The sequence below is a fragment of the Dromaius novaehollandiae genome, chromosome 2, assembly GCF_036370855.1.
Source record: "Dromaius novaehollandiae isolate bDroNov1 chromosome 2, bDroNov1.hap1, whole genome shotgun sequence".
NCBI lineage: Eukaryota > Metazoa > Chordata > Aves > Casuariiformes > Dromaiidae > Dromaius > Dromaius novaehollandiae.
Window position 1 is genome coordinate 7,687,758 of NC_088099.1, and position 13,302 is coordinate 7,701,059.

The window sequence follows — 13,302 nt, forward strand, 5'->3', positions numbered from 1 at the left end:
ATCTGTGGGATCAAGGAAACTTCAATGAGTGTCCAAAATCCTCTGGAAAGGAATATCCATGAAGGCCATTCAGCTCCCTCTCACCCTCTTCTCATGGACAGTTTCATGAGGTCAAAAAGGTTGTGCTCTTGTTAGTCCAACAAGTTCAAGAATCCCTAGAACTAAGAGGGAAGACAGGGAAATGGCAAGGGAAGATGCCAGACCTCAGCTATTTAAAATCTCCAGCTGCTAAATAACTTCAGTTCTTTGACTTGCCTCTGCATATTCTCATGTCTGAAAGGGAATCTCAGAAGTTCCCAGCGGACAAGGACAACCTAACTACAAAATGAGTAACAACTCTTGATCCTAGATGTTGGATTCTGATCATTCACGTAGAAGGAGAGACTGCAGTCCCGGTGGTTATCTGCAGATAATCAACAAAGTAAGCAAATCTCCGCATTTTAGTTTACTTTCCACAGCAAATAACATTCCAAAGGAAAGTAACTTAATCCTCAGCACTAACAAGGTCAGCCCAGAAGAACAGAGGATTTGAAATGCTGCTTATGCCAGGCACGGAAACACATACAGAACATCTGCTGCATTTAACTCCTGACAACCTGCACGATTCAATTCGGCCTAAATGAATCGAGTAGTTTCACGGCAACTGCTTTTGCCATTCACACACACGCACGCACAAGGAGAGGGAGGAGGTCTCCAAAGGGAAGTGGATAGCACCAAGTTCTCAACACATGAAAAGCCAGACACCAGAGTATTAAAGGTAAAGCACAGGATGATGAGGATGAAATCCTCAGTACTAACTTGGTGTGTCCAGCTTTACTGCCACCCAGGCAGAGTGCAGAGTCAGATGCCAGAGCTCAGCACTGGAGCTTCCTACAGCTCCTACCTCATTCTGGGCATGAGAACACTTTGCGAAATCCTTCCCAATCACTAGGGCCGGATCACTGGTATTGGACTCAGTCAGCTGGAAACCTCGGGGATCTAAGGATGTGCTAATCCTCAGCCCACCTAAGTAACACTCCTGATTTTACATTTTATATGCAGATAAACGTATATACCTACATGCACTACCTAATTGTATGTACGCAGAAGAACCCCAAGATGTAAAAGGGAAAAACAGAATCCAATCAACTAAATGTCAAGATGAACTACGTATAACCTAAGCTCACCAAACCTCCAGGCTGATCTGCAGGACAGCTGGGTCACTCTCCCTTTGACACACTCTGAACCCTTTATGTCTGAAAAGGCATGAAAGGTTAGCAGATCACAAAAAATATCTCAAGATCATTCTGAAAACTTGCATTGCAGGAACCTTGATCCCATTAGCATGAACACACAGAGAGCACCAGAAAATAATCTTGCATTATTAGAGTCTTGTGCTCTAACTACTTAAACAGTCCCTAATCATAGCATGTTTTAAAGTTGCGCTTTCAAATAACAGAAACATATGCTCTCTTATCAAATAACTCATTAGAAAGCAAACAATTACTATTGATTCTATTAATACTTTCTGGAACTCATATAATAGCAGCCACCCTATTTTTACCTTTCCTTTTGGTTTTATTAGATTTTCTAACACTGTAATAGTCAGTTTCTAACATTTCAAGGCTGCATATAAATTTAAAAAAAAAAAAATCTAAAAAGCTAGAGAAAGGGGATTATCATAGCAAGTTTTATTTTCCTTCTTTGTGCAAGTTAAAATACACAGATATTTGTACCGTTTGTAAGTTGCATGAACCTACAAAGGGCCTAGTTCTATAATTCTACACATGAACAACAAGAATAATCATATACACCTCTGTACACCCTTTGGTCCCAGATGCAGACTAAAACCCAGTGTTACAGGAAGTACATTCAGGTATAGTTAACCATTAGGAGCATTTCTTAATTATCTTTAAATCAACAATTATTACTATGAGATCTTTTAGACAATTTTTAATAAAAAAATTTACTACTCACAAATTAATGAGTATGAAATAAAATTAGTTGCATCTTTTATAAATGAGACTTGCAAACAAGGTCAAGGACAGTAAACACCAAGTTCTAAAAAGCCATTGCTTTTGGGTTATGAAGTACTCAAATTTTTTGGCCTCAAAGAAATGAAAAATTGCTTCCATTGTGTGATGGAAAAACAGATTAAGGAGAAAATATGACACCTCAGACTTCAACGAATAATCACATTAAAATCACTCAGAGCCGACGTTTTGACAGGAGTTTATTCAATTAAGACAGACAAGTTTTTACGCACAACCCTAATTCAAAGCAATACATTTTCAGAACCTATAGTACTGTTTGGAAGTACGTGTACCAATGCAAGGAAATGGCTTGACTGCTTATATTCCTCAGCAACCTACGAGCCAAAGCTTAGGACTAAGGCAAATACAGAGCCATACCACTCCGACAGTGCCACCTGCTGTGTACTTCAAAAGTGTACAGTGGTCTGCAGATCCAAATGACGGTGCTTAAAGAAGGGTATTGGATGACTGACTGATGTAAACGGAAGTCATAATTTCAATTTTGCATTCATGTATGACAATGAGAAAATGCAATTTTACACATTTTTCTTCTTTTTCCTAGTAACATCTAAACAGGCTGGCTATATACTGCAGTGGAACAACTTGCTTTGTAAGGACAGAACCCCACAGGTCACCCACTTCCAAGTTTATGTCAGTGCCGTAACAAGGATTAGTTGCATCAGCTCACCATATATCAAACACACAGTTAATCCTATTTACTTTGTGACCTTTCATAAATCAGACTTGCAACTCACTTTATGAATCATTTCCTGGTTGCAAATTCACAAAACACACACTCGCAGATAAATCTGCACACAAGGTGCGTTTTCATATATATATATATATGTGCATGTCACACACACACGCAAGGCATATGTATATACACACACGCGTACACACACCTTGACAGCAAACAAGGTATGCACACACAAATATATACACATACATATACATATCCAAACACACACCCCTCCGAGACTTAATCAAGACGCCCCGTTCACAAGCTTTCTCTGAAACGGAAGCAAAATGCAATGCATACACTATCAGCTCAGCAACACAAAGGCTAATCCTATTCCTGGTTCCACTCATCTGCTCGCTCTACCACCTGGAGCCAGTCACTTCATTTCACTGGGCATCTGTTTTCTCTTCCCTGTTTCTGTTTTTCCTACTTACCCATGCAGCTATTTGGGAAGAGACTGTTACATTATGCATTTGTATTACTCCAAGTGCAGTGGGTTTTCCCCGAGCCTGAGGCAATGGTATAGTACAAATACTTATAAATCATAATACTTTCTTATCAGATACAAACTCACTGTACTTTAAATGCTCTTTGAATGAAAAGTTAAGAGTGTATCTTTTAAGACAGAGCCTACATTTCATGTTCAAGGATGCTATCAAGGTAATTTTTTCTGCAACATATGTCAGGTTGCACAATTCCCTTTCTCAGGAGGTCACTGAGCCAAATAGTGTGACTGGAATTTTAAAAAGGTTGGGTAACTTTTACGACCATTAATAATGTTTATATTGAATGCTAGCTCAAACTGTAATGAGGTTAACTGAGTCTCCTGCCCCAATGTATAAACCGACTGCCTGAAGGTCCAAAGGAGGACTCCATGTGCCAACAACTCAGAACACTGAAAAAAACAAACAAAAAAAAGGCAACTGAGAGACTCCTTTTTAGAGAGTGCTAGGTGTTCGTTACCACAGGAGGCAGAATATCACACTAGATATTTCAAAGCCACAATACCTCAAAACAACTCTACAAAGACGCATGCTTTTTCCAAGATCAGGAAACTGAAGCTAACTTGAGGAGCATCTGTAATGTCTGACAAAATATTGTTTCCCCCTCTTTCTCTGGCTAAGACAGAACAGGACAGCAGCTGAGGTAGGGAACATGATTTGCAAGACACAAATATATTGGGAAGTCAAAAGCTAACATAAATGAGACACAGCAGACTTACACATGCGTACCTGCTGAGCCTTATGAGAGCTCCATGCATGTGCAGGTAATGGCATAACTATAGTCTTGTCACCTGTGTACGTATGACCTCCAAAGGGATTCCCAAGATCAGCACGCTCAGAGCCTGATTCAGTAAGTCATTTATGAAGCAAACCATAGCACAATGTCTGCCAGTAACTGGAAAAACACAGCATATGGGCATTTTCCCCTCACTATGCCCTTTCGCACTGATGAATGTGAAAGGAAATGATTAATTCTACAAGTTTATTTTATTTTATAAATGTAAAAACAGAAAGGCAGAAAAACTGAAGGAGTCAGAGTAATACAGTCCTACCTCTAGCCTCCCAACCCTAAGTGCCAATGGCACACACATTTTTGACTCTGCACTCAGGCCTGGATACTTTTAACACATTCAGAAAAGGGAGCAGCATACACAACATTATTATTATTGTTTTCTATCCCCACCACCACCACAAAAGCAGCATTAATGAAACTCAATGAAAATTAAGGAAAGAAGAGTGGAGGAGAAAAGATGTTAAAAACATGGAAAGAAACCTAAAGAAAGATTTACCACAAGGAATTACTGTCTTGGGCAGGTCACCATGACAGCGTCTCTTTAAGAATTAACATTACTACACAAACCAGTATTATCCAGCCTTTTGTGCACCTGTGTTCAGTGAGGTTTTGTATTTCACTGTTTTTTTTGGCAAAGCTTCATATGCTCACAACCTTAAGTCAACATTAAATTCAGCTATCCAGTTATTATCATTAACTCTGCATGCAGTAGCTCAACACGCATTGCATGAAAACAAGCTGAGTGAAATCTGCAGCTTCTGAGTAAACCACACACTGAAAGAACTCACCATACTTAGAAGAAAGTTACTTCCTCATTTAGGAACATTTCAGATGCTTCAAACTTATTTCCTTTTTTGCCAACACAATGAAGGAAAAATCTTGCTTTTGCATGACTTTGTCTTCCTTGTGGGAACAGATGGTGAAGGCTTACAAATACATGACTGGTATTTTTTCAGTGACTCATACCTCAGAGCAACAGGCTTCAGATCACGACGAGCAGCCAACCAAGATGGATGTAAGCTTACTTGAGGAGCAGTATGACTATATAAAACAGAAGCAAAAGCTGCAATCTCACATTATTGTATTCAAAACAGGTATGCTTGGATTTATAGGAAACTTTGTAAATATAGATGTAAAGGATATTCCTTTAAGTCTTGTATAACTTCTTTGTTCTTTTTATGCGCAGCTTCAAGAAAGTTAAAGTGAGTTCCTTTTCTGTCATTTTGTTTTCTTGTTCTTTCTACTGAAAGGTGGTCTTATCGTTATGTCAATTAGAAAAGAAGGCAGTGAAACACCAATGTGAATTTGAAATAGATTTATGTATTCTGAGATAAGGTATTATGTCCATAAAGTGAAATTCTAAACATAAATGTTAGCTCTTACAGGAGCCACATACTTCATATCTATCACCAGTATATTTTTGCAATATATTCTGTAACATTTCTGCTCTCTTGAATGCTTCCATCTGAACAGTGCTGGGTCTTGTGTCTTTTTCCCTTCATCTTTACTTATGTAAAGAATGTGTCCTACAAGACTACTGAAAGCAATAGCAAATATCAAGTGACTAGCAAAAGTTAGGCTTTTGTTAAGAAATAACTTATACTAAGAGTCGCAGTGGCTAAGGTATGAGCTTCAGCCAAGAGGTCGCTTTTAGAAAGTGGTTCCACTGCATATTGCTTGAGAAGTACATAAATAGAAAAATAAGTGACAATAACTCATCTACCACATCAGACAAGTTTTATATAACAGATATTCAAATATTTTAAAGTTTTTAGTTAGACTACTGCTTACAATATTACACTGATATATTTTAATTTACTTTCTAAGTTAAAGTGACATTCAGCAAACAGACAATTAATGAAGTTGTCTTCTGAATCATTTAGTAGCAATATGAAAAACATGTTTCATTCACCTCTGATACCAACATTTAACTGAACAGTTAGACTCAACAGAAGTTACCTGAAAACAACATCACTCTGTTCCTTCCTCAATACACACACGGACATGTTCGCACATCCATCTGTTCCCAATACTGAAGAACAAAAATGATGACAAGATTTGAAAATCTCCATTTGGGGGTTAATACAGGAGTGTATTCATTATTTATTGGCTAAGAAGCAGAAAAGTAGTGTTTATTTTAGGAATTAGAATGGAAGGAGCATTCAGAGCATGCAATCACACAGAATAAACACAGGGGCTCTGACTGCAGAAACCTCTTCCAAGAATTTACCAAGCTAACTTGAAATATGATTAACTTCTGTCACTCCAGAACCTTAAAAGTCTCTACAATAGCAGTATATGAAAAATGCCGAAAGGTAAACAACTCTGCAACAAGGCTATTATGTGCAATTAAAAAAAAAAAAAAAAAAAAAAAAAAAAAAAAAAGGAAACAGACCAAAGATCTGTTTAATTCAAGCTTTCTTTAGAAGTTTAGGGAGTGCTGAACGTGTGTTAATTCAACACACTGTGGTTCATGCCTCCCATGTTTCTGTCAGAGGTCATTGCTCAATTCCGTGCGCCACACCTATAGCCAAGGAGTCAAATCAAACCTGAACTGAAAACCAGTTCAGACTACTGCAACTGGACTAGATACACTACTTTGAACTCTCCAATCAACTTATGCCAGATCATAGTTCTTCTGATTACCAGTTCAAATGGTCGACCTAAAACCTGATGTTGCCTAACAACGTCTGTTCAGCAGAGAGAGCACTTAGACCTACAAGAATGAGCAAAGCAACATCACAAAGTCTCTCAGATCCTCCTTTCTCTGCCAACAGAGCAGAAAAAAATGCTGTGGTATTATGCTGGTGTTGTTGCTTTAGCAAGGGGAGCAAAAGATTTTGGCTAAAGCCTCTCCTTAGCTGAAGCCCTGTTGTACAGCTTCACTTAAGGCCATAGTGAACTGGCTCTGGCATATTCAAATACTTCTTTGTACAGACTGGATGAAAGTAAAGTCAGTTATAAGTTTGTTTTTCTTAAGGCAGCATCTTATTCATACTAGTTTCATTTCACATTCAGGCTTACAATTCATTTAAACTGGCTGTTCAGATCTTCTGTTTCAGAATATAAGCAGTATTCCTTTATTTTTTTCATTTTACTATGCTTCAGAATTCATACTACAACACACACGGTTGCTATGAGTGAATCCTATAAATAAGATCAGCATCCTGCACTACCAATTTAAGCTGTATTTATACTAAATGCAGTATATTTCATTAGCACTTGCAGTGTCATCAGGCACTGTTTGTTTATCTTTTAGTATAATGGTTCAGCTTCTATTCATTTTCAAGGCACAGAAGGCCAGTCGTGTTCAGTAATTTGATGGCTGCTACATGTAATTAAAGAAGCATTAGCATTTCTATCCCTAATATCTTATCTAACAGTAACTTTACATACTGTTTAGAAATTAAACCATAGGGATAAGAAAAAAGAAAAAAGAAGAGATCAGATTCACTCCCACTACTACAGCTCCTCTGTACCATCCACAGCATAAGCAGATTTTTGCTTTAAGTGGTCATTCAGGCATCTCTAATGTGGTAAGCTATTTACTTTACACCACACACTGACTGTACAGTGGTAAAATCATACTGTGTACAAGCCCATGTGTTAATAAGCTCCCCTAACAGATGAGATAACCCCCTGATAAAAAAGGAAAAAAAGAAAGAAAAATTCACAAGCTGATTCCATCTAGAAGCAGTCACAGTATTTTTAGTTTGTGAATACAAACTTCAAACAGTATCAAACAGAATACTTGCATCTTTCAAATCACAGCATCTACCAACACACTGAGAAAACCCCTGCTCACCTTAAGAATTTTTGCTTACAAGTAATTAATTACTGAAAGTCAATTCTCAAACTGTGCTGTTAATGAGCCTTGGCATACAGCTTAGATCAATATTGACTTGATAAATCTCCATTTTCATTTGACTGACCCAAGGATACCATTTATGTCCTCAGAATTGCAAAACCAAACATGAAGTACTTCTGCTCCATTATTTGGCATCAAAAGAACTTGCACTACTATCATACACAGATAGAAAGAGTATGGATACACTCATCTGTTAAAGATCTTCAGCTGAATTTATTATACAGAAATGACACCTTTAATTTTTGCCATCATAATAATGTGCATATATACATTTCCTTTACAGGTGAAAATGAATCTGTTCTCTCAGAATCAATGGTCAATGCTGTTTTAATTAATAAGAATGCTAGGAAATCAAAATCATTTAAAGAGTGTGTTCCTGTCAGAAAGGTCAGACTAGAGTTGACCAGCAACGGCAACCTACAAGACAGCTCACCATGGCGTACCCATCTGGGTATCCATCGCCTAGCGCAAGCCTCTCACCGAGAAGTTCCCCTTGATCTTTCCCACTGCAAGAACGGACCATGTAGTTTTGACAATCAGAGACTAATTCCAAAGCAAAATAGCACACTGCAACACAAGGAATTAGAAACAGTGAGTGAACAACCCGTGCTCAATCAACTGGGAAGTTCAAGCACATTGAACAGCTTCAGCAAAGAGAACAGCAGCAACATTTCAGGCATCTGCCAGAAGTCTCCTTCAAAATCACCTACTTCAGCGGTCTGGACACATCAACATGCATCTTCCACACCATGTACGCCAGCCTGGAACAAACTAAACTTTTACCCTTTCCCTCAGAAAAAAACACCCAGAATTTCTGAAGCAGCAAGAAGGCTTGGATTGTATGTCTCACACTGAAAAAATTCAGTAGTATGTAAAATTTAGACAAAAACCTAAGTAAAACTGCAGCATAATAGTCTTCCCAGTTACTGATTGACCTGCTGAGGATCTAGCAATCTGATTAGCCAAGGAAGATTCTTACTACATAATCTGTTGTTTTACAGTACAAACACTGTTAGAAGAAGTGTCGTCATGATAATGCTGGACTGCAACAACAGATAGTCCTAGAGTACTACTAAATATATATACTCACTTTTGTTCTTCCACATATAGGAGCAATTTTCTCTTTTTATTTTCTCCTACATTCAGATTACTGATTTTATCACAGCAACATTAGAAACATTTGAAAGCTATAGCAAAAATTAGCAGAACTGCTTATAAAGCAACTAGGCTAGATTTCAGTCTGGTACAATTTGATTAGATGATAAGCAATAAATGAAACAGTATTAAAGGGGATGTATTGGTACATTTGAGTTAAAGTATGATTTCATAATTCACTTTCTTTGGGAAAAATATCCATGATACATTTTCATGTGTGTATTTTTAAATCAATTAATAAAAATTATGTTCATTTCTATTGTTTTAATGGGATTTTATATGTAAGAAAAGGTGATATTTACTAATTTTACAAAATCATAAAGATGGGTTCCCCCTAGCCCCAGTATTTTATTAGAAAACAAAACTCTGAAATAATTATTTAACTTACAGATACTCTGTATCAATGTACCTTCCTCACTAGAAGTATAATGCATCTTTCTGCTGCTACAACTCTATGCACACAAAGGGGATATAACCATTTCAACTATGCAAGTGCAACTGTAGCAAGTAGTACAACCTTTGTATATATAAAGCTTAACATTTTCTGTAGTGGCACAACTGCACCACAAACCTGTTCAGGTTTTCACAAGGAAGTAGTTATTTCTGGTCTCTCCTCCTGAAAGATCTTCAGAGAAAGCAGAACCTCTTTCCCAAGTGCTTCTCAACAATGATAAAAACACAAGCTGTATCACCCACTTCTGGCTGCAAGGACTAGGGGAGGTCTCTTTCCCAAGCACAGGCTTCAGGAGAGGTAAAGCTTGAAAAGTCTCCCTACCTCATGATGACTCATTTTGAGCTACAGTCCTGGCAGCCTCTGGCTCTCCTAAACCATTCCCTATCCTCCAGGGCCACAGCAGAACAGCAAAGTGAGGATCAGTTCAACGGCCCACAAAGTTCTTCGTGACTCCTGCAAACACTACACAATCACACACCCCCAGTTACCACCACTGTCTTGGAATTGCGCCTTTCACTCACAAAAAAAGTGAGCAAAAAAGAGGTGTCAAAGATGCTCAGCTGTGGTTTATGTCCTTTTACACTCAAATTCTCCTCTCAGCAAGAAAAATAAACTAACCCACCACCAGGTATCTAGGAAATACAATTGATACCAATGTGCAAATAAAACCCTATCATCAAAGAAATAGTAGATTTACCTACTTGCAACAGAAACTACCATTCTCTCTGCACCCAAGACAACATCAAACCACTATTCCTTTATAAAATTCCACTGACCTTTATTGTGCTTAACACAGGATACTAGATCTGGAGATATCTGCTGTCATTTCAGGAGATTCATAGCTATAAGTGCACCACAATACTTCATAGGTCCAAAAGTAGAAAAATAGAACATGGAATATAATGCTATTTTACTCTATCTTGACAAATGTCATTTTCTCACCCAACAGTGTTCCAAATCTATATTCTACAGTGTCCTGCATTCAGGGGACACTGATCCAGACAGCACCTGTAGGTAGGCAGGCATCTTGTCCCCCTGACAGTCCCTTAAGATAAAAGCAAAAGAGTATCTACGTTGCTTAACAATTAAAAAAATCTCCAAAGATATCCTTAAATACCCTCTGCTGATCTTCTTGTCCAGGATTCATTTAGTAAAGTGCTTTGAGATACCCTGATGAAAAGCACTAGCTACCATCAACAGTGGTGACTATGCCACAATAACTTCTGAAAAAATTTCCTGCCATCTTTAGTAAAAATAGCAGAATAAAGACATAGGTCTGGGAGAGGCATTAATTGTGATTTTCCAGATTTTCTAATGTTTCATTTAACTGGCCTGCCCCCAGCAGGTTTACAACTCAGATTTCTATTTCTGGATAGGCATGAAACATTAATAAGTAATAACATTAATAATCATAGATACATTTTATATACTTTATTTCTTTACAGTAGTTACCATCCCTAAGGACAGATTAGAAAGAAAAAGAGAGATAAAAGACAGATATGGATAATATGCAGGAAGAAAATATTAGATAACAACCAGCCATATGAAACAAGAAACTATCTGGAGGGAAGTATCAAAGGACAGTGAATTTTTTGAAGTATGTGATATGCATTAGTTTTCTATTTACTTGGCTTGCTGATTCCAGGGCACATTGATTGGTACTCCTGCCTTTCATTATACTGGAGTGTTATTTCTGTTGTATCTTCAAGTCTGTAGACCACAAGAGAACCACATAAAGCCAGAGGAATAACTGAAAGAAAAATTCTATATTCACCATTATATTAGACCATTATTAAAACTATTAAAAAATGAATTCGAGATCACTTTTCCTAGACACTTGCAATGAAACATTTGAGAACATTTCAGTGACTGCAGCTTAAAGTTTGAAATCAGTATCACTGAGAGTTTATAACCTTATCTAGCCACAGTCTGTGCAAAGACCTACTCTATAAATCCATTTGACTAAATTGGTGATATTATTTACTGCAAATACTCTTAAACTGATTTTAAATTGCTATGAAAGTGCTTTGAATAAGTTTTATCTTAATTAAACATGGACCTTGAATATCTTGATTTAAAACTCAAAACAAGTTTATGCACAGACTATGTAACTAACTCCTTTGTAGGCAGTTTCATACAAACACGTTGTGCTTTCCTGAGGCTTTTGCACTGACTTGAACTTAGTTAAAAAGGACATTTTGCCTTTGGAGAAGTTTTTCCAATTTAATTCCCAAGGACATTATGGAGGAATGATTTCACTAGATTGTGATTTGTTAGCAAAGTAGTTGTGGTTAAGAGAAAACATGCTTTACTTACACCTCAAGCACTCAAGTATTATGGGTGCTCATAGTCTAGTGACAAAGTGAGTTTTTCTCCCCAGTTAAAGCAGCAACAGTAAAAATGAAACAGGGAAACATATTATATCAGGAAAAAAAATGGTAAACTTCCAATATTAGAAGACCACAGTACGTGAGCACACCTGATTTTCCAAACCCCTTGCTGTTAACTTCATGTTTAGAGATCATGAGAGTCACTTTCATCACTGAGTTGCTACAGCTTTAGCCGAGTTTCAGACATAGAACTCAAGAGTGTCATAAAAGGAAGGTGAGTAACGTTACCCTCATTTTACCAGTGGGAAAACTTGACTGGTTTATGAGAACAGGGTCACTGGTGGAGCAAGGTCTCCTGAACATCCTAGTTCAGTGTCTTGTTCATGACCTCATGATACTCATAGGGTTCCCCATCTCCTAAGCTCCAGTGCACAGCAGCCCAACTTACATTCACATGACTGCTTAAGGAAAGTGTTTTACACAAGAGACAGCCCTGCGGGCCACCTATTCTGGAAGAAATAATACTCCCAATGCAACAACTTCAGTCACAAGTCAGAACAGTTAGAGTAAAAACCCTTAGGCTCACAACAGCCAGTCACAGGAGAGATCTATTCCACAACAGTTAATTATTTCTGTTATCATTTCAGTTAATTATTTAGTTATATATTTACTCCCTGTAAAGGCACCAGAAAGATTCCAGGAGCAAACCCCAAACCTTTGGAAGACTCACATATAAAGACAATGCAGCACAGCCCACCTCCCGCACCCAAATGTCTATCCAACCCCATACCCCATCCCCACTGTCGGCCAATGCAGTGTCACTACAGCCAGAGATGGTGTTTAGCACACAATTTTTTTCAGCCCCACACATTTTTCCAGTCCAGTCTCCAAATCCACATTCATTTTTAACAGCCCCACAATGAACAGGCTGGGACGTGCAGGTCACTCCTGAGGGAGAAACATTGGCCCACAGAGAAAAGCTCACCCTGAATACAGCTGCCCTCAAAAAACACTTATAAAATCCCACTTAGCTCTTCCTCGGGCTCTGGGGAAAGCCTCGCGGAGCCCTGGCTGGCCTTTCCACCCCTTTCACCTCACAAGCACAGGGACCGCAACGAGGGAGGCTGCCACCAGCAGCCTCGGCCTCTTCCAGCCCCTCATTTCCCCAGAAGGGAGGCTCGCTCGGGCAGCTCACGGAGAGCCCCCACCCTCCCCTCCCAGGGCGACGACTAGGCCAGCCAGAGCCGGGAGACGGAGCGAGAACGACACCACCAGCAGCAGCGCCTCCCTGTGAGGGCAAGACGCTAAGATGGCGGCAGGCCTAGGACTTCAGCACGTGACCTGCCTGACGCCGGGCGCCCTCCTCTTCGCAGAGCCTTCTGGGCTTCCGCAGAACACGCCCCCTCCCGGACATAACAACCGCTGTCCCCGCCCCCCCCCCCCGCCCA

At 38.9% G+C, this 13,302-nt stretch overlaps 1 protein-coding gene across 1 annotated transcript; it reads left to right on the forward strand.

Annotated features, from left to right (window-relative positions):
- Nucleotides 1–4,699: 4,699 nt before the first annotated feature.
- C2H9orf152 (chromosome 2 C9orf152 homolog) lies at nt 4,700–9,327 on the forward strand. The gene is made up of 2 exons (XM_026095795.2): nt 4,700–5,141; nt 8,199–9,327. The coding sequence occupies exons 1-2, from the start codon at nt 4,913–4,915 to the stop codon at nt 8,768–8,770; spliced, it is 801 nt and encodes a 266-aa protein (XP_025951580.2). The 5' UTR covers nt 4,700–4,912; the 3' UTR covers nt 8,771–9,327.
- The last annotated feature ends 3,975 nt before the right edge of the window (nt 9,328–13,302 follow it).